The sequence below is a fragment of the Rhinoderma darwinii genome, chromosome 13 (genome assembly GCF_050947455.1).
Source record: "Rhinoderma darwinii isolate aRhiDar2 chromosome 13, aRhiDar2.hap1, whole genome shotgun sequence".
NCBI lineage: Eukaryota > Metazoa > Chordata > Amphibia > Anura > Rhinodermatidae > Rhinoderma > Rhinoderma darwinii.
In genome coordinates, this window is record NC_134699.1 from 31,314,232 (window position 1) to 31,341,803 (window position 27,572).

Consider the following 27,572-nt stretch of genomic DNA (forward strand, 5'->3'; position numbering starts at 1 on the left):
GAAAGATGTCTACCAACATTTGTCTGTGTGGTGTACTTCTTTCCAGGCATGCCTTCAGCTTTCAATTTACAGAGGTGGTTATTCGGTGTGAAATAACAGGGGAAAGGAAGATACCCTGAAATACGGACCTGACAATACGGTCTGAAACGCATAAGCGATTTACAGATGAATACGTTTTAATGCTCCTGCAATAAGAGTTACTTTTTACGGGAAACGCAAGTGTTAAGATTTATATTTTACATTGATAAATTGGTGAAAGATTGGAGAATGGCTTAAAAACGAATGCAAAAATGCTTCTTTTTTTTCCTATTTTTTAATAAATGATGTCTTGTCTTATCGCAGTATTGCTGCCATTTTCAAAAAATTGTCGACAAAAACTAAACTCATATGTTTGCACTGGTCCACCAGAGTATATCACAAGAATTTAAATGAAATGGAATATGCACTTGTGGTCTGGGGATCACTGACATTTGAGAATTGAATGTCTTTTCAATTTGTTCTTTTTATTAAAGAGGCATAAAAACAATTTGTACTTTCCATGACCTATGTGTCTAGTGATATTGCAGCACACAATCCATGACACAAATAAGCCGGCTAGTGATGTAGTTTCAGACACTCCTACAATTTATACACTCAGGTCTCCCTTAAGAGTTCTGGGAGTGATGTCAGTGACAAACCTGTGGGCACGTCGCTTGTAATGTCACTAGAAGAGACGTCCCACATGAGATGCTGGTGACACTATTTGCTGTTCATTAAGAACCTTGCAGTCAAACTGGAAACCTCCTCCCTCATTAACTCTCAGTGCGTGAACCCAGACCATGCTCAGCTGATGAAAACATGCGAATAAAGTAAGCTTTACTATGTACTACCATCAACTGTATGTATCATTTAGCAGAGCGGAGTTTGTCAGAAGTAGTAGAGCCAAATTTGTAATTGAGATGTTTTAAACAGGACTAAAGGCAAGTATACTGAATTATCTTACCACAATGCATAAACAATTCAGCTCTTCTATATCTGTAATAAATATATGGATGTAGCCATCTTTATCTTGACTGATAACTTGCTGCAGCGTGATATCACACAACAAAAGCCATTGAAAAAGTAAAGGATCTTCCCACTGTTTATTTAGTGTGTTAAAAGTCAAGATAAAGATGGCTACATCTATCTATCTAATATCTATCTATCTAATATCTATCTATCTATCTATCTCATATCTATCTATCTCTATATCGTGTTTGTTTATCAATCTTAATATTAATTTGAAATTGAGCTACAACCTATAGGCTCTGTTACCAGTGTTTATTATACTTGTGGAGCAAAATGTAGAATTACCTCTATAGTAACACAGTGGGGCACATGTACAAATATTGGCCCACACGGGGTAAAATTAGGAAAAATGGTGCGTGTACAATGGGCCATAAATACAACTTGTTACATAATACCACAAACAGCTCAGGTCATTGCACATACTCCATACATAGGAGACTATAGGTGCTGTTTATTTTGGCCTGTTCTCTGATATCTACGGTGAGATCACTGCTCCAACTAAAAGAGTGACTCGGATAACATTATACAGTAAAGTTCCTTTAATGTAGCATTGAAGTCAAATATTCTAAACTATCAAACAGCCGTAGAAAAGTATATGAACCTCACTAGTAACAGTTGGGATTCTTTATGATCAAAATAAAAACAAAATGTTAAATAAAAAGAATGGTTATAGAAGCAGATTGTCTGTTAAGGGAAGTTTCTAATTTGCTATCTCCGGTTTATCTTCTACTTCTGATCTTTTGAAATTCCACATTGTATTGCAATTCTGCGCAGGAAACAAGTGGCGGATTACCAGAATTAGGTCTGGTGGTCAGACCCACAGCCGGGCCGGGATTAGCAGGCATAATACGGGCCCATATTACTGTGGTCTGAAATGCTGGATAGAAGGAATCTCACAATATGTAAACTAGAGGTTTTTAATACCAGTTGCCTAGAAGTTCTGCTCATCTCTGGAAATCATTCCATTTGATCATTTGTTATTAAACATTTGTGTTTATTCAGTTTTTCTTCCTGTATACCTATAATTATTCCTATCCATTACATGTAACTAGTCCCTTTACCTGTATAATCTGGCAAATGTTTCCCCTTCAAATGCACCTTTTGGGAATACACTTTAGTTTCATGTTTCTATGTCCTTGTCTAGAGGAGTGTTGTATTCTGTTTTGTTGCTTTTTGCTGCTGTTTCAGGTTCTGTGTGCACCAACATCTGCCAGGCAGCGAGTGTACAAATGCCTAAAAAGTGTGTCTTTCTAATAAACTACAGCTGTCAGAGTTTGATCATGTGTATTGATAAGATATCTGTATGTAATATGTGGACACTGGGGTCAGATTCATTGTATGTATATTGCTCCATTATAATATTAGTAGGCATTGTAATCCACAGGCAATAATGTGCTGGTTCTGTGTATGGCATAAATAGCAATTCTATAGTTACCATTTGCCAAGGTCTCTAGTTATTAAATCTTAGCTGGTCACAAGTTGTTCTTAAGAAAACTGGAAAGTAAACTTGGATTTGGAACCAAAGAGGACTTCAGGATTATATTTGGTGGTTCATTTGATTGTCTTGGATATGAGGTGTCTTTTAGGGTCCTAGAAGTATGGCGCACCATGGTTATAGCATATTTGTGTACTACCGTATAAAGCATACAGAACAAATATTCTACTCAATTTGTCACTTCATGTAAGTGGTAATAATGTCTCTGGAATTTGAAAACTAGAAGCGTTTCTCAGTTAGTCTGAAAAAGACATTACTATGAAAGTATACTTGGATCTACAGACAGTGACAGATGTAGGTAGATACAATGTGCACAGCGCAACATAATTTGTTGGCTCTAAATATATATAATGGATAAGAAATAATAAGATAAGTAGTTGTGAATTAACCAGAGTGTGGGGGAGGCACATTTTACAACCTGCAGCTATTAGTTTTTTTCTTCCTTTTGGGGATTACAGTGAAATGGAGATTAGAAAGATGGGCAGGCGGGGACCTAAAGACCCTTTTAGACGGGAAGATTTTATACCCGGTAAACATGTGCCGATCGACGCTCATTTACTCTATTTAAACGGAGCAATGATCGGAATGTATGTGGGCGAATGATCATTGCTGCGATCGCTGGTTCCCATACATTTCCATTTTATCGGCAGCACATCCCCTGTTTACATGGCGAGATGGGCTGCATAACAGATTTCCCCAGGGTGTTTGCTGCCCTGTTTACAAGGGGCAAATCCTGACACCACGGTCTTGGGCATGAAAAAAAGCTTTGGTGAGATAGATAGTCTTTGATTATGTAACGACATATTGATAAATATAAAATAATAGAAAAAAAAAGGAAGTACAAAGACCATGTACTTGCCTATATGAACTCCATAGCACTACCTAGCTTTCACATGAATCCCATATTTTTAAATAAATGGATATGTGGTCCTCTAGGTTACCAATATACTGTATGGTAAAATGTATTAAGTATTTGCCATATTTCTACATCTAAAAATTGCCAGACAGACTACACCAATTCAGACCAGACTTACATCGTAGACGCAGAGTTTTATTTTGTGGCATTAGATGTTTTCCTGAATGGAAAAATTTATAAAAGAAATCAAACTTATTACTGATCAGGTTTTTAAAATGGAAAGTTTGTAATGTGGCATAATTCATTCTGAAATCACGCGGAGGTAAACCGTCATCATTATCTTAAATACGGAAATATTCCGATGGTGGCTCAAAAGATTCAATGAAAATCCAGCTCCGCTACGTCTCTTCTCATATCAATTTCTCTTTCTACCCAAATATATGTCATTATCTATGTCATTTTACTTTATCTACTTACCGACACATCTCTTCATCTAATTATCTATTCATGTAATATCAATTTATAAACCTACCTGATCATCTCATTATTTATTACCCATCTATGTGATAATGTATTTATCTACTTACCTGACTGATCTGTTCATCAATTTATCCACTATCTATTTATCTTATGATCTATCTCATATCCATTTATTATGTGAATCTTATTCTCTCCACTATACACCGCACTATATTATCAGAGCCTGTGAGCTTTATATTACAAAAAGATAGGATGATTATCACGATTTTCCATATTGCAATGTAACTAGAAGCAGATAGGTTTGAAGAATAGTTCCTTGTAATGCAGGTGTAGAGAACATAAACTGCACTTGGCTTGTGGTTTTTTGATAATGGTGGCAGTGTAAGCTTACAATGTGCAGGAGAAGCTGCGGATCCTGGAGGCCGAGCTGTACTTACTACAACGATAGCATTCAATTTTCATTTCTTAACTTTCTAAAATGAATTTTCGCTTTTGTGAAACCTCACAGAATCATTTTGTAAGTAGCTCCCAGTACTAGTTAACACAGAAGGTTAAAAGTGGCTGCATGGAGCTCCATCACAGAGCTTCTGTGCAAAGGTTTACTAGCCCAACCACTTGGTACCAAAAATTTTCCATTAAAATCTATTATTTATTGCTGATGGATTGAAACCACAGGTCTGCTCAGCTTCCTGGACATGTACAGGGAAAGAAATGGGCAGCGATCTGCCAATCATTATCTTCTCAGCGTCACTGGTGTCAATGTTTATTAATGATATCTAGATACCAGCAGTTTTCCGCTGTTACCGGGAAACTGTCCAACAGGATCCACTTTAAAATGTGCACAATGTTAACATTAAGATAACGGATTTCGGTTGTTTAGATAATAAGAACATCAACGGGGGGGGGGGGGGACATTTGCTACTTTAGTCTTCAATACGATTACTGGTCTCATAGCCAAAGTAAACCACCAAGTGCCCTTTGGATTCTCCTATGTATGCCTATGCCTACACATGGGAATAAAGTAGTGCGGACTGTAGAGGTTCTGTCACTGCTATATAACATGTTAAGGTATGGAAGAGCCAGCACTAGATGTTTCCAAGCCAATGTAGACCAGATGGGCAAATGTCAGCCTCTGCAAATCAAAGCCATTTAGTGTCACTTTGTCACCTTCAGAGCTCACATTTTATGGTGTTAGTAGTAAACCCTTGTCAAATAAGGAAACTCATTATCTGTGTAACATAAAAGCCAACCACAGCTTCACGGTCTATGGGTCTGATAATATAAGGAAGGCGCCACCTATGAGCAACATGTTGATATATTTGTTAGCCATGCATTGAGAATTAGAGCTCGGTGAGTGATTTCAGTATTAATATTACTTCTCCTTGCAGCTTGTCTTCCCTGACAGCTCACCATGAAACCCTTCTTAGTCAGCATCAGTCGCTAAATGATCTACTGTAATTGTCTACTAGGAAACGCATTGACTTTCTAGAGTAATAATAGCAGCAATCGTGGTGCATTTTGGCAGAAAACTCAATGGGGCTCATGTATCGAACTGCCTGCAACAGAAAAATGGGCACTTGAATTAGGTCCCATATTTATCAGTGAATTTCACCATTCTATTGCCAAAATACTGACACCAGATGTAGCTACCAGCTACAAGTGTATTAAATGAGTAATATATGGAATATTAGGAGAGCAGAGGTCCCTGATGTGCAGTTACAGAAACAGCCATCCCCTACGTATGGGTGGTCCATATTGGCGTAATAAGTTACAGCACAAGAAAATTAACCGTTAATGCGGCATACAGCCATAAAATAACATGTTCATGTGATGTTACGTCACTATAGATGCAACGTCACTGCGACCTACTCACACAGGACCAAAACAATAAAACACTGGCATTTGAGCCCAGAGGAAGGGTTTGGAGTATGTTGTATTTTTTTCTTCTAGTTTTTAAAGCTCACCATTTTATTTTTTTTTAAATGTCCACGTCCCAGACAATCCATTTAATAAAAGTATCCACAGATAAGTGTATGTATCTCTCCCCCACACACAGTTTTCAATGTTTTTGGTTTTTAATTAACAATTTTTTAGCTACAACCCCCAACATGCTTTAAACCTGTAGAAAAACTGCTGTGAGAAGCATTTCTACAACTTTTCAGCCTACAGATGATCTATGCATTGTAAATGTAGTTATAAAAGCCCCCGTATACATCTCCTGCTGATTTCTACAAAGTCTTGCAAAACAGTTGTTACATTAAAAAAAGCATTATTACAAAGTAAAAAATAAAATGTGAATTGTGGCTTTTCTTACTTGAGTACCAGAGACTCCTCTGGTGGGCCCAGGTTCTGACACAATAATGTGCCCCCCGGATACATCAGAGTGCCCCAGATGAGTAGAACACAACCTCATTTGGAGGTGACTTTGGAACCACTCACTTGCTACTAGGGTCTATTTCTTATGGGGTGATTCACAAATAACCTGTTCGACCTTATTGATGATCTGTCCTACATGTGTAATGATGATAACAAAGGGGGGGATTTATTAAACACTGAACTTGTAGGAAAGTCGCAATTTTATTTTTACGCCGCCAACACCCCATTTGAAAAATAAGTGGGCAGGGTTTAGCAGGAGGGGCGTGTCCACCTATGGTCTAACAAATGTATTATCATTTATGCCAGAATAGCTGGTGTAAATTTGACTTTCTGGCGCACGGGCAGCCAGAGATGTGCCGAATTTATTAGGAGACGTGCACATCTTACTCCAGCATGTTTCAGATTAAGACTGATGTATGAAATGCCAGTCTTGATAAATTCCCTCCAAAGTGTACAATACTATTAAAAGTGGATGTGCACTTGTTCTGTATAGATGGAGAAGACCTTCAGAATCATTTCCTCTGGTGGGCCCAAGAATCCCATGTCAAACGCTGTTTACGGTTTTGATTTCTTGTATTAATCTACCCCGCTCCCCCCAAAAGAATAGAAAATAATATATAATGACATAATATCTACATATACTAAAGCTTAGCAGTCTGCACCCTCAATACAGCCACTATGTTATTTTTCCTATGGTTTTAAACCTCAACCACAGGTGGGAGGCAACATCTATATATAACTAGGTTCTAAGAACACGTTAAATTATGTTATTATTTTACGAATAAGGCTTCATCCACACGAGCGTATCTGATTCACGCAAGTGAAAAACGCGTGGGAATCGGGTCCGTGTGTGTTGCGTATGCATCAGTGTGCTTTGCGAGGGTCATGCGTTATTCACGCACTCGCAAAGCACTTTTTAAAAAATATATAATTTTCAACTGAATTGATGGGCAAATCACGCACAACAAACACGGATGGGCATGCGTGTGCGGTGCATGGTTTTCACGCACCCATTGACTTCAATGGGCGCGTAGGTGCGTGATAACGCACCAATATGGTACATGCATTGAGTTTCACGCAACGGATTCTCGCTTCGTGAAAAATCACGCATATGTGAACGGCCCCGTTTCAACGCACAGCATACGGACGTTATTCACTACTCGTGTGAACGGGACCTAAATGGGAGCAGAAGGAAAGCTTATCCACACTAGTAATCCTCTTGTGTCCATCACATTCTAAATATTCGACAGCACACAGTCCAATTGTCCCCAGCAGTAGGGAAGACACTATATGGCGCCAATAGGTCTTTTATCAGGGCTAGCCACCGGACAGGGGGTTGTCCTAAAAGTTAGCCCTGTTTTTCCTTCTCCCATTAGACCCAGGCTACAACTAGACTTTTTGTAGAGCTACTGATTGATTTTAACTATTGAGCTATAGCTGCAGTCCAAGTAAATACATAGAGTTGCATGTGATCTTGTGGACTGCAGCTGTTATTTAAGAGTTCAAGTCAATCAGTAGCACTACAAAAAGTCTAGGTGTAGCCCTGTCCTTAGGGTTTATGCAATTTTTAGGGAACCTAGGCATAGTGACCTCTACCGTACTCACAATGTCTAGAACTTTTACTCTGCAGATGCCAATTACAGAACAATACGACAGACAAGGAAAGACAGTACTACTTTTTTGGACCTCATTGCTGGGAATAATTGGATGTATAAAAAATATCTGCAGAATATTTATAATACTGTCCCAGGGTGCTATGTGGTTTTTGTATATTTTTTACAAGCATGTGATTTAAAAAGTTTATTTTACTAATTAGTGACACCATTCTCTGTGATTTGATTTTGGAATTATTTTGTAAGTTATATTGCGCCATCATTGGGCAATTGCTGTGAATTTTTTATAATAATACATAAAAATTCTGTACATATAAATTTACACACATACACATGGTAAAAGCTAATAAAAAAAGGCTGTCTATTTGAAAAAGAATAATTGGAGTACTCTGGTGCCCATCCCTACCAACATAGTAGTGTGCCACTACAGGGAACCCAAACAGAAAGTTGATCTTTATGGGTTAATCCCTTATGTTGAATCTGTAGGTACTCTTGTAGGACTCATGATAGGTGCACTTTAAAATATTCCCTTTTATACTTTTTGCATTTTTATGACCCTATGTTGGCTGTAACTTTTCCACGTACCGTCTTATCACCCGGCAGTTCTCCCATCACCCACATGAAATGAGTGTTTTTTTTAGTGTATTATTGGTAATGTGGAATCCGCACATCATACACCTGGAACACAGCATGTATGATTTTCCACCGTACAGGAGAGATAGACATTCATGTATTAACAATGTATATGTGATGAATAGGTTCATGTTTCACTTCTACTTTAAAAAAAAAATAAGTTATCAGGTTTGTAATCTTTACAGTGGTTTCCAAACCATTCTTGGTCTTTCATGGGTAACAGAAATCTTGTGAACGCTTTCGTTGGAAGTCAGGTGCATAAACTTCAGTGTATATCTATCTATTGTATATATAGCTGTGATATTACAAGGTCTTGTTAGTGGTTTTGCATAGGACTGCAGTAACCGGTTATGATGATGGACAAAAGAAATTACAAATTCAGATCTGCTACATCAGTATATGGAAAAGGTTACTCATAATAGATGTGAGAATGTTCTCTATACATTGTTATAAAGTGTGTCAGCAGTATATACAAATAATTGCATTTTTTTATTTTGGTATTGAGTTTTTAAACCCGCAGATACATTAGAGCTGAATTTGTCACATGTTCTATTGTAGTTTTCTATAGGACTGCAGGTAATCCTTCTATATTACCTTAAAATAAATGTCCAGTCTTAAACATCATGGTTTGTTTTACTCTCTCTAAGCCCTACATTCTGTGCGCATTCATTAATATATCTTTATATCGGTCTGAGCTCGGTTTTTCTGATATATAGAGCTGTAAATCTCTTTAAAAGGGACTTTATATTGATGGCCAATCCTTAGGCTAGGTCATCAATGTCAGATTCGTAGGGGTCAGACTCCCGGCACCCCCACTGACCAGCGGACTGAAGGGGCCACAGAGTTTGTCGCCATGGCCTCTTCATAGTTTACCAGGCACAGCACTGTACACTTCCGTAGAGGCTGTGCCAGGGATTGCAATTCCGGTCCCATTCAAGTGAATGCCGTTCTTCGCTGCGGCCCCTTCTGACAGCTGAACGGTGGAAGTGCCAGGAGTCGGACACTCACCAATTTGATATTGAAGGATAGGCCATTAATAGACAAGAAAAAATAATTGACTTCTTGTTGCCTGTAGTCACCACTAGAGGGAGTTTAGGAGCTTATTGCATACTATTTATACATTGAACTCAATAATACCACATTATGCAGTAAGCTCCTAAGAAGTCGATTTTTATCATTTAATTGTCTATGCATGGGATTTGGATCCCTGTATCACAAATGCGAAGCACTGACCTCAATATAAACCATATTGAGAAATTTAAATCAGCACAGATTGTTGGACTTAAAAACGACAGTGTAAAAAGGTAAACTGGCTTACATGTCCTTAGATTTAGGATAGGGTAATATTAACCTATTGCATAATTTTAAAGGGGTTGTCCTAGAATCGACAATTATCACCTATACACAGGATAGGTGACAGTTGCCTGGTCGCAATTGGGTGGGACCCCCACCGATCGCAAAAGCGTGGGCCCCAAACCCCCCATTCCTCCTCACTGAACCCCCGCACTGAATACCTCCGCTCCATTCAATGTCCTCCGAACTGCGGTTGAGCAGTGAGGAGGAACAGGGGGTTAGAGACCCTATTCTCGCAACTGGAGGGGGCCACAGCGATCAGACAATTATCACTTATCCGGTGGATAGGTCACAATTGTCGATAGTGTAAATACCCCTTTACTTTATGAGATGACCTAAAGGTCAAATTACTGAATGAACTCTGCTATATCTGTTGTCATTGGTGGCGATTCAAAGTAACTATTATAATCCATGATTACTATTGTACTTGTGTATCCAGGTGTATAACACATAATCCCATTAACAAATAATTATAAACAGGCTGTTTGTATAAAAACCTGCCTCTTATTTCCGCCAGATTTTTACTACTGAAGGAACTTCACTACTGAAAATAACCTGAGGAATGGGGAGCTTGCCCAGCAAAAGGGGATATTCAGCTATAGAGGCCGGCATGTCCAGCGTGGAGATAAACCCTGTTGGTAAGAATTGGACTCTTTTTACTTTACATTTCTAGTGACAATAATCTTCGAGGGGTTCGGTTCTCCAATACTATATATCTATAGATCTCAAAAAACAGAGCACAAGTCTAGCAGAAGATCCTGAGCTTTAATTTTGGGGGTCCCTACTGTAGGGGCAGTTTACATATGCTATTCTATATAACTAGGATGCATGATATGTAAATATCCCTCATCCGTGGAAATAATCAATACCTTCCCAGCAGTCACAGTCCTAAAGGGACTAAAATTGCAACATAAGGGATATTAGGAAATTAGAGCATGTCTCGTGCTCTGTTAATTGATCTGCAGTGATGTAGTCCCGGGGGACCCCTATAATCCACAGGACCCTCAGTATGGCATGCACAGCACCATTAGTACTACTGCAGCAAATAGGAAATTGTTCTGTATCTTGTCTGACAGTTCCAGTTGCAAAGTGTAAAATTATTTTATGTGCAAAGTAAATAAATTAATTGTTATAATTTGCTTCAAAATTGTGCTGGAGTGTAAACCATTGTTGAATGTGCCCACTGCTAAGTGCCCTACTTCTGTGTGCTGTGCCAGGAGCCTGCCTCCACTGTGCTAAGCTGCAGTATTCACTTTTTCCATTGCTCATAATGAAAGACAACACAACGACATGCAAATTATTTGAATCTCCTGTTATCTGAACCCAGTGACGCTTTTAATTAATTGTCAGCCTATAATATTTTATAAGTTTAACCCTTCCACTTCAATGACCTGCATGTGCCCATCTAAACTGTTATTAATAATTGCCAATCCTAGTATATAGCATATCAAAGTGTTTGTTGTAGTCTGTTACCCTGGAAACGCATAGATCTGCATAGGAGCTGTAGACACAAAATGATCGTAACTTTGACTATTAGCAAATTTGCTTCATCTTTTATTTTAGACGTATAGGTGCTAGAGGAAAAAAGTTAGATGAAGGTGGACTTAGCCTAGGGGTGGTCTCAACTAGACAAAAAATTGTGATTAAGTTAATATAGGTGGGTCTCCCGGGCACTACCCTTACCTGTTGGCTAAGGGATCATGCAATTGGTTGTATTACAGCTATGTGCATATATGGCGAGCTGTATATTTCGTGCCAATATAAAGACCAGATCTCATCTTGTTCGATCGGAAAAGGCTTTCCCAATCATATAGGACAGGATTAGATCCCATCCTTAGCTCTAAATATACAGTTCATACATGGAGCTGTTATATGGCCATGTGAATGAGCCTTAAAGTAGACCACTACAATCCTTACAGTTCTCAGCTCCAGGGGACCACAGGAGTACACAGATAGAAATAACTGCTGATGATAGGGGTCTACGGGACGATCAGGAGCTCTTAGAAGATCTCTGGATCAATTCATTCCAGTGAGTGCAAAACACCAAAAGGGATTCAACCATCTTCATTAGATATATTAGGGAATTTCTGACTTTCTTGGTTCCAAGCAGATATTAATATCGTGTTCTTGTATAGCTGGTTCCAGAAATCATCTAAATTTACACTACATTTACAGAATTGAATTGTCTACCATTTCAAGTAAGGAACTGTAAATCGTGTTTTTCCACTCTCACTCTCAACATCCTCATCATTTATATGCAGCTCTACTTACTAAGCTACATGCTCAGGCACAGCGTGTGACATTTTCTATAGTGTTGTATAACATGGCTTTCTGTTTTTCAGTAGTGGACAAGTGCGTGTTTGTGGCTTTGTACAATTTTCCAGCTGGTGGTCGAGGTGATTTAAGCATTCGAATCGGCGAGCAGCTAAACATCCTTTCTGAGTAAGTGACCTCATAATGCAGTGTTTTTCCTGCAAGCTAAACATGATGCAAATAAATATGTATTTAGGTTACCATAGTTTGAGATACTCACCCTGGGCAATGTACATGATCCTAAAAAAACAACAACTTTGTCCAAATAAAATTATATATAGAGTCTGCTGGGTCTAAGAACTGTAGGGAGGATACACTTCAACCGAACCCTTAATTCAAACGTTATTTTAGGCCTCATACCAACAGCAGGGTCATGTGCACAGAGGTGGCACGGAGGCAGAGTCCATCTGTAATACACATCTGTAGGCACTTCATGGTACCTCAATACGGCTCTGTATTACAGGGATATTCTTGCATTATTTCTAGGGAAGAATCATTCTGTAACATGGCATCCAATGGAGCATGCCATAAGAAATGGGAGGGATACTAAAAAGGTACACTGGTGCCCCATAGACTGCTATAGGTGCCCTATGACAGATACAACCTCAGAGTTGTACGGACCCGTAAAACGCTAGTGTACATGAGCCCTTCATTTGAATTCCATTTATTCATCCTACAATTAAAGTTAAAACAACTTAATCATATTAGGAAGGGATTCTGATAAAAGATGTGCAGGGTTGTGGCAAAATCACGCTCTGTTCTACAACCTCACCAGCACCATTGGAGGAATATAGATACCTTCAGTTTTATACAGGTTCCATTTACAGCAGCCTGTATTATGAGCTTCTTGCAGAAGCTGTGATGTGTGCATGTGTATTGTGAGTTGAAATATTCCCAGGTTAGAAGTGAAGTGGCCCTCTGGTTTAGGAAGACACCAATATCCCTTCTGCAATAGTGTTTTAGATATCACAACAATGTCTTCATTGCTTGTCCTAAATATATATGAAAGTGTTAATTTTTACACCAATGGAGTTACCAGGTATTGGTGGTAATCATAATAAATTAAACTTCTGAGCAAGACAATTGGACCTTTCCTAAGTAAGAGATTACTCAGCAGGAATTAGGCGCACTTGTAAATGCAAGGATGCTATCCCTATAGAGCTCTCTGCAACTGCATAACCAGGAGCACATACGAAGACTAAAAGGTCAATAGATTTTAGTCTGTCTAGCAATGAATGAATGGATTCTGGGAGTGACAGAATATTTCTGGGATGCGTCTCTTGAGAGAGACATTGAACATTCGTCGACATGCTAAACAGCTATATGTAGGTGATGGTATCAACATATTATAAGTGAATACTGACAAAAATATCTGTGACTGATGCTGGTTAATATTTTCCAGGGACGGTGACTGGTGGAAAGTAAAGTCAGTTCCTACTGGACAAGAATGCTACATGCCGAGAAATTATGTTGCCAAAGTGTACAACAGGTAAATGTTACTATGCGGACATCGTGCATATACAATTGCACATAAGGCTGCTGGTTAATAGAATTGCTATCTTGGAACATGGCGGCCATGGGTTCAAATCGAACAATGTGTAATGCTCCCGTGTTTGTGAGGGATTTCTACATATAACTAGGTTGAATATAAGTGGAATATTACTATGATCATTCAACACTATTAGAGGCTACTGGCTTTTAGGTGTCCTATGAAAAACACATGGCAATATAAGGAGTTGCACCATACAAACTCAACTTTGCTATAGCTGCCTAAAAGAACCCAATTAATTGTATTGTGACCTCTCCTGTGCATATTGCTATAATTATCCGAATCGTCTGGGAACGAACACATTGTGGGGCAGATTTATTAAGTCTGATGTTGGATTACTGAAGGCCGGTAGAGTAAAATGCGGCCATTTTTTTTACATTTATTAATAACTTGTTGCTGCGAGCTGGCGTGTATTCCTGCTATAATTTATGCCAGTTTCTGGTGTAAATTATAGTGAATCTGCAAGGCCGCTGTTGGCCTGCCCCCTTCCACTAGAAAAACAGCAAAGAGTTACAAATTATTGCGCAAATGTTCTACTTTTTATCGCCATGATACAGGTGTACAGCCGTTCTAAAATTCCCCCCCCCCCCATGTTTACTTCCTCTATACAGATTTATCACAAAAATATTTTCCACAACATGACGCATAAGGAATCAGGCAGTGCCTAACCTCAAGTTCCTGATTATTTTACAGGTGGTTATATAAAGGCATCAATCGGGAGAAAGCAGAAGAGTTGCTTCTTGTGAGCTGTAACCAAAGTGGCTCCTTCTTGATCCGAGACAGTGAAACCAGAAGAGGTACAGTACACGATAGCCAAGTGCTACTTCCTCTACGAAAAAGTACAATTCATCCACCACATATAAAAAATAGAAGTAACAATTAAATGCAAAGTGATAAATATATCTTTAGCTGAATATTTCAGCATCTAAGGAAATTCATACATTCGGTGGGTAAGCGAGTAGTAGTGGTCAGATAGGAAGGAGTAGACACATGACTGTAGGATCAGGCCACACAGGGTTTATTTATAGTCTGTAAACATGGAAACACATACATTTGCACATAAGCTGTATATGCTATACACTTTTTAATCTAGAATCTTTGTAAAGTTGGCCATAGTGGATTTTGGTTGATAGAAACAGTACCTGATGTTAACATACACAATATCAAAGAATATATATATATATATATATATATATATATATATATATAAAATTGGATTTATATATAGCCTTTAACATTGTGTATTTTAATATCAGATGCTGTTTCTATCAACCAAAATCCACTATGGCCAACTTTACAAGGATTCTAGATTAAAAATATCCTACCTTAGTGTGTACACAGCGCCTATGCAAACAATGTGTCTCCATGGTTACAGACTATAAATAAACAAAACAAGTGTAGTCTTGTAAGATTTGCCCGGAAAGAGACTGACAAGAACAGCTGCCATGTTATTTGGCAGTTAACATGTTGTGTTATGGATGTATAAGCCATTTTCTTTCAGGAGAGAAGAGGAGACCTGATGGGCGTTGTGAAGGTGTTGTGTATTATTATACTGGTTTTTTTTTGTGTTGTTGTCAGAGTCAGGTGGTTTGGAACATAATGGTGGGGAAAATACCACCCTTGGGCGCCATGTTATCCTGACAGAAGAGGGTGCTGTAACAGGAAACCCTGTAGTTTAGACATGCGGTGATTGGTTTAGCCATCTTGTGAGTGGGTGGAGCTAGCAATAAAAAAAAAAATGGGTGGGTTTCCTGCCTATGCTTGTTGATCTTTAGTTTTGCAGAAGCTGCTGTCAGAGGTGGGGGTGAAAAGTTGCACTGCATGGGACTCGAGCTGGGCCATGACCGTAAGAAGAGTGCCACATGTTTCCAAGGCAGAGGGACTAAAGGGAGGGGCTGAGACTGCAAGAAGGCAGTGCTCAGAGTGAGATTACCCCTGACAACAGGAGCAGAGATAATGAGACAGAGTGGCAAAACTAGCCTGCGGAAACATAATCCCAACCGCTAGGCTGAGACAATCCTGAAACTGAGCATTGTACCAGTGTGTGACAACTGGCAAGATAGATAGAGATTTCAAGATATATTTCTATTTCGATAGATAGATAGATAGATAGATAGATAGATAGATAGATAGATAGATAGATAGATAGATAGATGATAGATAGATTATATATAATGTGTTATTCGCCTCCAGAAGTAAACGGTTGTGTTTTGTAAAGACCATTATGTAAGTTGTTACCGCACTATTCCTTTTGCGTGGCGGTCACCACAGACCCCCTCGTCTTGCAAGGGGTTCCATGTCCCTTTGCTCGGTCCACTATTTAGTCCTTTCTATCTGTCCACTGCTCTTGCTAACCCACCAAATGTATGAATTTCTTTAGATGTATATACCTATAAAAGAAAGAAGTTACACATTGAGGGAGATTGTTCCCTAATGGATAACTCCATCTTAACCTGGAAATACAGATGTAACTGCAGTTAACCCCAGTGATCGACTCCCCCATTCCTCCCCATGTCACACTAAGGTTATGTTCACACGGTCAGGATTTCCAGTAGGCGAATCCACTGTGGCTTTTAAAGATAATTTGTGCCATAAATCTGCAACTGAAACTTGTATTTCTGTCACGGATTGGCATGTGGATATGCAAGCAGGTTAGTGTCATTGAAATTCATAGCGGAATCCACGTCAATAATGGGTATGCTTCAGAAATTAAAAACTGCAGCGCTTTCATTATTCTGTACTGATTTTTTTTCCAGAGCATGTGAATGGGGCATAAAATTCCTCATTTACATAGATTGCCAATGGAATGGTTGTGAATAAGTCCTAACAAGGGGAGAAAGGGACATTGGGGAGAACTACAATTGCTACTGTATTTTCAGATTTTGAGTGATTTTGACTTTTGTTTCCATGGCAGTTAAATTTAATAACTTGGCCCTTTAAATAAAACTGCTGCCCTTTATCTTTAGTCTAAACCCTAACAAAACAACAAATATTTATGGGGATGTAGCACACCTATTGGATTGTAATGTACATTATTCGGTTACCTCTGAACTCTAAAACAAAATTCCTGCTATAAACAATATCAATCCTCTATAAACTTGAAATATCCACCATAAGTCTGATAGGGTCGTACTTCTCAGAGAGCACGGTTGTCTGCCCTCAGGAAGTCCTCACACCTGTCAAACAATATGTGGTGTTAGCTGTGGAAATGATGCATTGAAGACATTAGTAACAGGAAACCATATAGCCTGGTGTTTATACGCAGGTGCCATGCACTATTTGTTCAGTCAGTCCTCCCATGTGATTTGCTGGATACCATAAAACAGCAGCAAGCATAACTCAAGTAGTGTGATATAGTGGTATGGTGTAGTAATATGGTGGTATGATGTAGTAATATGGTGGTATGATGTAGTAATATGGTGGTATGGTGTATGGTGTAGTAAAGTTATGCGGTGGTATAGTGTAGTAGTCTATATAGTTTAATTGGGGGTATGATGTAGTGAAGTGATATGGTTTTGATGGAGTATAAATTGAGGAGGTGTAGGGGTAAGCTATAATTTTGTGGCTTGAGGGTATAGTTTGGGGGTGTTTTGATATATACATTATATATTAAAAATTTGGTATGGAAATATTTATTGGCAGAGTTTTATGCTCTGAATATATTGTCAAAGACCTTTTTGGATGGGAGTGATATATAAATGTTGTGCTTTAAACTCAGACTCTTGTAATAAATGAAAGTGAACCTGTCAGATCAGGAGATCAGAGAATTGATGTCCTCATTTAGACACACAGCGTGGTACGCAAGAGAACACCTTAGCGGCTCTTTGGGAGCATTGGAAATTCCCTAGATGTATTAGGGAGAACGATATTGGGACCATACCAGGTATAGTTAGACTACTTGCATAGGTGCTTACGGGTGGGACGGAGGGTGGGCCGTGTCGGAAATAATTGTAACATCTTACTTGTATGGACGTTCTAATGGGCATTATTTTGTGTAGGATAATTGATGTCGATACATTTTGGCAAATGTTAATTTGTTCTTCAATGTTTAATGTTGTATTGAATTGTTATTATGTAAAATTGGAAAAATGCAAATAAAAATGAAGGTTTAAAAAAAAAAAAAAAAGTGAACCAGTCTGAAAACTGAAAGGTACAAACTAGGTAAAGACTTTTGTTCTTACATCTAACCATGAAGATGTAGCTCAGATCTATAGAACTCCTATTTATATAAGATATAACTTCATTATAGGGTGTTACAGTTTATCAGTACGGAAATCAACGCAAGCTACCCCGGACTCTATCAAGCATTATCGTATTAATCAGTTAGGAAATGGCTGGTTTTATATTTCTCCTCGTCTGACCTTTTCAACTCTCCAGGATATGGTGAACTACTACTCTGGTAAGACCATATAAAACTGTAAGGATTTTGTTTACACAAGGTGTTTAAAAGGGTTGTATGAGAGTAGAAAAACATGTTAATTTTCTTCAGGAAACAGCACCACTCTTATCCATTGGCCATGTTTGGTATTGCAGCTCAGCTAAGATGCAGTACGTGACGTGACACTAGGAAAAGAGCGGAGCATTTTCTGGAAGAAGTACAGATTCATTTTCAAATCTCATACAGCCATTTTAAATATAAGGTTTTAGGTTAGCCATTTAACATAGCACAGAAAATCAGTAGAGTGTTCCAACTATTAAGTTTCTAACATGTCATGAAAATTTAAAGGAGCATTACGACAAATGTTTTTATTCTCTGGCCCGTTGGAAAGGCACATTATGTAAATTGTGGTGAAGGTCATTTTCTTAGCGGTGGCTGTATTTGTAGGAAATATATGTGAGAAAAGACCTCCAGCTCACCTTGGGCAGAATCCCACTGCCAGCTGCGCTCGGATCCTCGTGTCGGCACACGGTGTGAATAGCAGGCAACGATGCAGGGTAGGTTCCAGCGCAACAAAATTTTCGTAGAAAGTGATCATTTAAAATGGAAAAAATTCCAGTTTTATTTGAACAATGGTAAAACAGGGAGACAATATCCCACGAAGAAAGGTGGATGAAAAATAAACCACGCTGAAGCCATGATAAAGGACGCGGAAGCCGTCTGAAACGCGTTGGCAGCGTGGTTTATTTTTCATCCACCTTTCTTCGTGGGATATTGTCTCCCTGTTTTACCATTGTTCAAATAAAACTGGAATTTTTTCAATTTTAAATGATCACTTTCTACGAAAAATTTGTTGCGCTGGAACCTACCCTGCATCGTTGCTGGCTGTATTTGTGTTATCCACTCCCTTCTGGTCCTTAGCTGTGTTATGACCAGTAATAGAACTCTCCAACTGCCACAGCTTCTCATGTGTGGACAAGAAGTCAGTTTCTCCATTCATTCCTATAAGACTCACATTGCGGCTGTGATAGTAATAAATGGAGAAACTGACTTCCTGTCCACACATGAGACGCTGTGTCAGTTGGAGAGTCCTATTACTGGTCACATGACACAGCTGAGGACCAGAAGGGAGCGGATAACACAAATCCAGCCACCGGTAAGAAGATTCCCTTCACCACAATTTACATAATGTACCTCTAACGGGCCAGAGAATAAATATTTTTGTGGGAGTGCTTCCTTAAGAATAAAACCATAAGTTTACAAAGAGATGAGGGGATAGCAATATAGACCAACTTGAAATGGGACCTTCTCTAAATTATAGGTCCTCCTCTCTTAAATTGCCACAATTCCCCCCCATTCCATGATAGTAAGTTTCAGTGCCTGTTATTTTCCCCTCTTTTCTTCCATTGGAAGCCGGACATTTGGTTTGAAAATTTTGCTGTGCTTGTGAAGGAGTATAAGGAAAAGTTGGTGTTAATTAGCTTGGCAACCAATCAGATTATAGCCATAATGTTGTAGGTTACTGTAGACTAGAAAATGTGACCTTACGTTGCCCTAATGGACACCATTACTTTTTCTTTGCTCTAATTTTCATCTGTTTTTTTAAGGGGTTGCTTAAAAATAGGAAAAGGCTCTACTTTTTTCCTCAGAAACTCTTGTGTATTGGCTTTGTACTGTATATGCAACTCAGCCTCATGCACTTGAAAGGAGCTCAGCTGTAAAAGCAGATACAGCCTATGGACCAGAGCGAGCCGGTTAATGGAAAAAAAAAATAGTTTTTAATTCTCAATCTCTTTGGGTAGGAACACACACAACGTAAACACTGCGGATATTCCACAACGGATTCATTGCGGAAAATCCGTTCCGATTAGAGGGGGGTAAGCATGAACGGGTTTTGTTTTTTTTTTCCGGCGCCGCTTCGAAGAGGAAATTCCGCTGGAAAAACGCATCACAATGTGGTGCTATTTTCCGGACGGCATTCCCTGCAGTGTTCAGGGCGGATACGCTGCACAGCCTAACACAGTGTATCCGCACTGAATACGTTGCGTGCGTTCCCACCCTTTAAGGGAAGTATGGGGTGGGCTCACAGGCTGGGCCTGCTCTATAATTAGTGGGTGTCAGCTGTAACATACAGCCGACACCTCATTACAATGGCCAGGATCTTAGATAACTCAGATCCTGGCCGTTTAACTACAAGGAAGCCCGGCCGTTTAATCCCTTCCCGACATCCACTATATATATACAGTGCACGTCGGGTGGTTGACTATGAGCGAGTGTGTCGGTTGTGTGTTACAGCCGACACTTCAGGTTATCGAGTGGGACCCGCTCGAGTGCGATCCCGCCAGTTTAACCCGTTAAATGCCGTGGCCAATAGCGACCGTGGCATTGAAATTACTAGAAACAGGGGAGCGGCCCCCTGTAACGTTCCAACCTCCCCCCCCCCACCTGCGACACCATCCGGGGGGCTCCGTTGGTTGGTCTGGGGGCCTGAAGAGGGTCCCCAGGTCTGCCATCTTTGTACTCCTATGAAACCCTGCCTTAGGCAGGGCTTCATACTAGATAGTCAGTATCACGATATACTGCAATACATTAGTATTGCAGTATATTGTGCAATTGATCCAATGATCGCTGGTTCAAGTCCCCTAGTGGGACAAGCAAAAAAAAGTAAAAAACAGTAAAATAAAGTTTTTACCATTTTCCCTCAAGCACAAAGTAAAAAAAAAAAAATGAACATAACTGGTATTGACGCGTCTGTAAAAGTCTGAACTATTACAATATATATCATTATTTAGTCCGCATGGTGAACGCCGTAAAAAAAAAAAATAAAACCGCCAGAATCGCTGTTTTTTGGCCACTTCATCTCCAACAAAAATTTTTATAAAAATTATCATAAAGTCTTATATACCCCAAAATGCTACCAATAGAAACTACAGCTCGCCCTGCAAAAAAAATAAATAAGCCCTCATATCACTCAATCGACGGAAAATGTAAAAAGTTATGGCTCTCAGAATATGGCGAAAAAACGCAAATTTTATATTTGAGGGTATGTTCATACGGCATATTTTCAGGCATTTTTCGGGTCATAAATGCACAGAAAAATGGCTGAAAATACGGGGGCTGAACGCCTCCAAACATCTGCCCATTGATTTCAATGGGAAAAACTTTGTTTCGTTCCGACGGGGCGTTTTTTTACGCGGCAGTTTGAAAAAATGGTGTGTAAAAAAAATGGGCCCTGTAAAAAAAAGTGCATGTCACTTCTTGAGCCGTTTTTGGAGCCGTTTTTCATTGTCTCAATAGAAAAACAGCTCCAAAAGATTGATGCTTAAAAAACTTCTGAAAATCAGAGGCTGTTTTCCCTTGAAAACAGCTCAGAATTTTACAGCAGTTTTTTGTTTAGCGTGTGAACATACCCCAACAATCAGTTTTTTCCTTGTAAAAGTAGTAAATCATAAAAAAAACTATATAAATTTGGTATAGCTGTAATTGTATTGACCCGTAGAATAAAAGTTAACATGTAATTTTACCTCAAAAACAAAACTCCCCAAAATATTGAGGAATCGCTGTTTTTTTCATATTCCACCCCACAAATATTTTTTTCCCATTTTCCCACCACATTATATGGTTCAATAAATTATGCTATGAAAATCTACAACTCGTCCCGCAGAAAACAAGCCCTCGCACGTCAATTTTGACGGTAAAATAAAAAAGCTTTGGCTTTTGGAATTTCGGCAGGAACGGCTGCGGCAGGAAGGGGTTAACTACAATGAAAAGCGAAAACCCATCAAAGCAATGGCTGAATCTACGATTTTTTTCCCCATTTCACCCCACAAAGATTTTTGTTTTTTCAGTTTCCCAGTACATTATATAATACATTAAATAGTGCCATTAAAAACTAGAACTTGTAACACACAAAACATGCCCTCATACGGCTTTATTGATGGAAAAATAAAGAAAGTTATGGCTTTTGGAAGGGGGAGAGGAAAATTTTTTTATAAAAAATACCTTGAAATTGGCTGTCTCTCCAAGAGGTTAATAACGTTTAGTACTTTATATGTTATAAATTATAAGTTCGTCCTGAAATGTACATATTAACATATATAAAACATGGCAAATAATCAGATGATTTATGCTAGTCATATGCACCTTTTTCCATTTATCAGTGTTTAATTTGCTTCATATAATTTTCCTTTTTTTTTTTTAAGAAATGGCAGACGGAATTTGCTGCATCTTAAAGGAGCCCTGTGTTGTACAAGGTTTCATCCCTCCTGCTGCTCTTTCATTAGAACCCATCATTGTCAGGAAACCCACACTGAACTGGAGAGCTCTAGATAGGTAAATTACAGATCATATTAAGAAATCCCAAATAACCATGTCCTCCTTTCCAACGCCATCAGAACATTGTGGGATTCTTCTATTATTATGAATGTGTCAAAGTTACGTGATAAATTAGTGGCCGTGGGGCCATCACAAACAATCTGACATTCGTAAACGTATTTAAAAAAAGGGGCCCCGCAGCAGAGTAAAGCTTGCGGCCCATCTCAGTGATGCTATCTAAGTTTGATTCTGCTGTGGGGTCCTCTTATTTCTGTACATCCCTGAATATCATATTGTTGATTATATAATGGGTCACTATTTTAGCACCACCTTCATTTCTCTTGACAGGCAGGCCCTTTGCTTAACCACTATCCTCCTCCCCATTTGCTGTTCATTATAGCAGAAAAAAGGGGCTTGATCTTTGGGACCCTTGTGGTGTCAATGAAGAGGGACAGCCCTGAAAAGGACATATGTAACCATAGTGTAATTTTATATATTAGGAAAGACAGGAGCTTACAATCTATACAAAATTAGGGGCAAATACAGGCAGTGAGGGAGCAAGTTGGTTTGGCAAATGGATATACTATATAAACCGTAGTTAAATAGAACCTGTCACCTTTCCGGAGATGTCTGTTTTAGTAAATACCTGTATTCCCCATGGAACAGGAATTCTGAATTATCTTTAGTAGAATTTTGCCTGGTGTGCCCTTTATGTTGTTCCCCCTGGAAATGTATGAATACATTTAAGCCTCATGCACACGACCGTGTTCGGTCCATGATATACGGACCCCATGTCGGCTGCATTTCCCAGATCGAACACAGTTCAGGGAGCCGGGCTCCTAGCATCATAGTTATGTATGACGCTGTGAGTCACTGCCTCCCCGCAGGACTACTGTCCCGTATTGTAATCATCTTTTTGGTACGGGACAGTTTTCCCGCGAGGGGGCAGGGACACCCAGCGTCATACATAACTATGATGCTAGGAGCCCAGCTCCCTGAACTGTGTTCGGTGCGGGACACGTGTCCGTATATCATGGACTGAACACGGTCGCGTGCATGAGGCCTAATAGCTGGATGTTACAGAGTAGAAAAGCACCTTGTTGGCAAGGGGAACTGTAAGTCTTGATTGGACAGTGGCAGAGTGTGTAGGGACATGCCCCAATGGAATGGTAACACCCAGTTGTCAGTTTAGTCATACATTTCCAGGATAAACAGAGGAGTGGCACAAAGGCAGAGTTCTAAAAAAAAAAAAAAGTACAACAATTGTTATTTCATGAGGAATACAAGTATTTGATAAATACTTAAGGTCCTCTTTAAAGAGGCTCTGTCACCACATAAGTGCCCTATCTCCTGCATCATCTGATCGGCGCTGTAATGTAGATAACAACAGTGTTTTTTATTTTGAAAAATTATCTATTTTCACCAAGTTATGAGCAATTTTAGATTTATGACAATTACTTTCTTAATGCCCAACTGGGTGTTTTTTTTACTTTTGACCAAGTGTGCGTTGTAAAGAGAAGTGTATAACGCTGACCTATCAGCGTCATACACTTCTCTCCATTCATGTCCGTTTGTACTCAGCACAGCGTGATCTCGCGAGATCATGATGTGCAGTCACATACACCCACATTAACTTTACTGAAGTGTCTTGAGAGTGAATAGACATCACCTCCAGCCAGGATGCGATGTCTATTCACAATCCCGACACTTCGGTAATGTTTGTGTGGGACTCGATGTGCTGTCATTTATAGCGTGATCTCGCTATCTCGATAATTTCACAGACCCTGGGATAGGACATGTTTTATAATTGCATGGCCCCATAGAAATAAATGGGTCAGTTTGCTATCCGCATTTTTACGGTGCATGAGTCCTAAGGGGGATGTTAAAGTATACCACCATTTCTGATCTTCCATCCGACCTGACATGAAGTTTGGAGAGATACTCCTGCACACTGAGAAAGTATTGTTCATGGTTCCCAATCTAACAAAGAGGACAACTCTCCAGGCGTTGCAAGGTTGCCATGGCAACTGTATTGCCCAGTGTACAGGAGCGTCTCTTCACGCCGAGGTCAGTTCGAACGGGAGATCACAAGTGGAGGTACACTAGGTAAATTTATAAGCTTGTTTGAACAGGTGAACCTTCAAGGTTTACTAAAGTTTCGGTAGTTTCGAAAGAGGAGGATATCATGAGACAAGAAATTGCAGAAAAAAAAGGAAAGTCCCAAATTAGACAGAATGAATGTGGTTTAAAGCAGCAAATATGTGGAAGCCACGTTGGCTAGAGCTTTATCTTATTAAATTGTACTCTGTGAGTAACGGACTGGAAGATGCGGACATTGCAGTAATCTACCAATGTGAATTCAGTGCTCATATCTGTGACCGCCATACCATTGCTAACCATCTTTTTATTTTATTCCCTAGCTCTGCCCTATTTACTGACAATACCAACTTAAATGAAGAAGATTGTCCGGTCAGCTTGGGTCTCAGGGAGGCGGTCAGTTCTTACATGTATATGACAGAAGATATGGACTCAATGACCGCTCTGGAGAGAGAGCGTCTGTGGAAGTCATGAGCAGTGGTTTCATGGTCTGCCGACTCACCTCATTGTTTGGGAAATTTCACGTAACAGTTGAGAAATGGACAATTTTCATGAGCCAATGGACTACAGTGAATCAGTATCTGTTCAGCAAGACGTTGCAGGCCAATGCTGTCTGACTGGTGCTGCAAAGGACATTACTATATTTATTGCAGCTGTGCTGCTTTGTTGTTTGTAAAGAAATTTGTGTTTGCTATTAACAGCTTTTTGAATTGTCCATTATGAAATAAACGGCCTCTGTTGCCTTGGACAAACCAATATACAACCAACATCAAACTCAAGAAAATACAGAAGCAAGACAGGCTTTGGTGAATTCAACACGTGAACATTTTTGATGAACCACAATAGTAAATAGGGTAGCAATTTGTGAATTTAAATCCGCTTGTTCTAAAACTGGGGATAACTGAACAAAAGGACCTGGGTATTTTGGTTACAAATAAGCTAAGCAGCAGTACTCAATGTCAAGCAGCAGCTGCAAAAGCAAATAGGGTTTTAGGGTGTATAAAAAAAATATTAAAAAAAGAAGAAAAAATTAATTAAAAAAAGAAGAGATAAAAAGCTGTCATATCACCCCTCTATAAATCCCTTGTAAGGCCACATCTTAATGAATTCAGTTTTGGGCTCCAAATTGTGAAAAGGAGAGCGACTAGATTATTATAATGGGATGGGAGGTGTCTCTTACAATGAAAGGCAAAAAAAATTTGGCTTGTTTAGCTTGGAAAAAAAAAGACGCCTTAGAGTTGATCTGGTTAACATGGTCAATACAAAGATGTAGCACATAATCTGTTCTTTCCAAGAGCTTTACAAATGTAAGAAAGGCGCTTCAGAACTAAATATAGGAAAGGATTCTTTACAGTTAGAGTAGTAAACTATGAAATGCCCATCCCCAAAAGGTAGAAAGGGCAGATACTATGTCAGAATTTAAAAAAAGGCTAGATGTTGATTTACTGACGAATGGCATTGGGGGTTATAATTAATCTAGCAATGAATGACGTGTAATTGATAGAGGTTGAACTTGATGGACCTGTGTCTTTTTTAAACCTATGTAACTATGTATAATACTATGTATAAACTGGCAGATTCAATGACCAGTGAACACTAATGCAGAGCCCTGCCTGTTAGCTCAATTTTCTAGGTATTTAATAGTCCCACTGTGATAACATTAAAGAATATATTGGACAGCTGCTTAAATATTAATTGCAGTGTGATATAATTGCGGAACAATTAAGAAGGAGCTTCATTTTAAGAAGCTACTAATTGTATCAAGGACTCTGATACTGGGTTTTACATGTGGCGGTTAAAATAGGAGTGCTTATGGCTCCACAGTACAGAGCTGTAGCGACTGCTGCCATACAGGCTCTGTGTAAACTGATGCAGTGGTGAAGGTTAAACGTAGTGACAGGGCAATACAAGGAACACATACTATAAGACAAGTTGGTGTGCCACACAACCCAACAGCCCACCAATCAAGACTCAAGGATTAACCCTTTTATTGCTAGCCCAGCCAAGTAATAGTACCCCAGACTGCTAATACAGAACTCTGTTAGACACTGCAGTATTGCCTGTGTATTTAGGGGGCTAGGTGCTACGTATGCCTCTAAGTTTTGTAAATGGTTTGCAAGAAGGCGTAGCATAGAGGGTCAATCCCTTCAGTATTTAAATACATGTGGACAAACGAGAATATCCGTTCAATAACATAAAATAGAATCTATTTGTCATTATCTCAACTGTACAATGACACGTTACATTCTATTTACGCCTGTACATAATGACATCACGTGACAACCACAGCCAATTGAGAGCCGTGACAGCACTGGAATAAAGAAGAATCCCTTTGGAAGTATACCGGAAAGTTTGTTTGTTTTTTCTCATCTTGTGGCCATAGGCCTTAAAGGGAATGTGTTGCCAGCAAAACATGTTTTTTTTTTTTAGTTAAACAATTAGTGTATAGGTGATTAAACATTGTTCTAATTATTTTTTTTTTTTTTCACGAGTCAGGAAATATTATAAATTGGATTCAATTGGATTCTAATTTATAATATTTCCCATTGCTGGTCACTAGATGGAGCCATTCCCAAAATTGCAGCATTGCATGTGGTAAAGCAACCACATTGCTTTATGCTGCAAAATTGGGTAAAAAGCCCTCGCTCTAGTGAGCTCTCAGCATCCCCCCTCCTTTATCCTGGCTAGTGCCGGAAGAAACGAGGGGTTTGAACGGTCTAACCTCCTACACTGTGTGTCGCCATTTTTTGAGCTAACACACAGTGTAGAAGGTTTACATACAGTAGTAAACACACACAAACACAAACATACATAGAAATCCCTTACCTGCTCCAGTCGCCGCCGCTCCCTCCGGTCCATCCGCTCCGTCTGCTGCTCCATGTGCACAAGTCCGGAAGCCGCGACCGGAAGTAGTAATCTTACTGTCCGGCCGCGACTTCCGGTCCACAGGAAAATGGCGCTGGACGGCGCGCATTTCAAATTGAACTGTGTGGGAGCGGCGCATGCGCCGTTCCCACACAGCGGCGTACATGTTAGTGGATGGAACGGGCCCCGTTCGCAGTCCCTAT

General features: G+C 39.4%; 1 protein-coding gene and 1 long non-coding RNA gene across 3 annotated transcripts in view; one reads left to right on the forward strand and one right to left on the reverse strand.

Moving 5' to 3' along the window:
• The window catches only part of LOC142665768 (uncharacterized), a 98,341-nt gene that overhangs the window by 29,025 nt on the left and 41,744 nt on the right, over window positions 1-27,572 (reverse strand). The window lies entirely within an intron of this gene.
• SLA2 (Src like adaptor 2) lies at window positions 650-26,592 on the forward strand. The gene is made up of 8 exons (XM_075845524.1): window positions 650-848; window positions 10,371-10,491; window positions 12,196-12,295; window positions 13,569-13,655; window positions 14,409-14,512; window positions 17,965-18,114; window positions 22,296-22,425; window positions 24,828-26,592. The coding sequence occupies exons 2-8, from the start codon at window positions 10,416-10,418 to the stop codon at window positions 24,976-24,978; spliced, it is 798 nt and encodes a 265-aa protein (XP_075701639.1). The 5' UTR covers window positions 650-848; window positions 10,371-10,415; the 3' UTR covers window positions 24,979-26,592.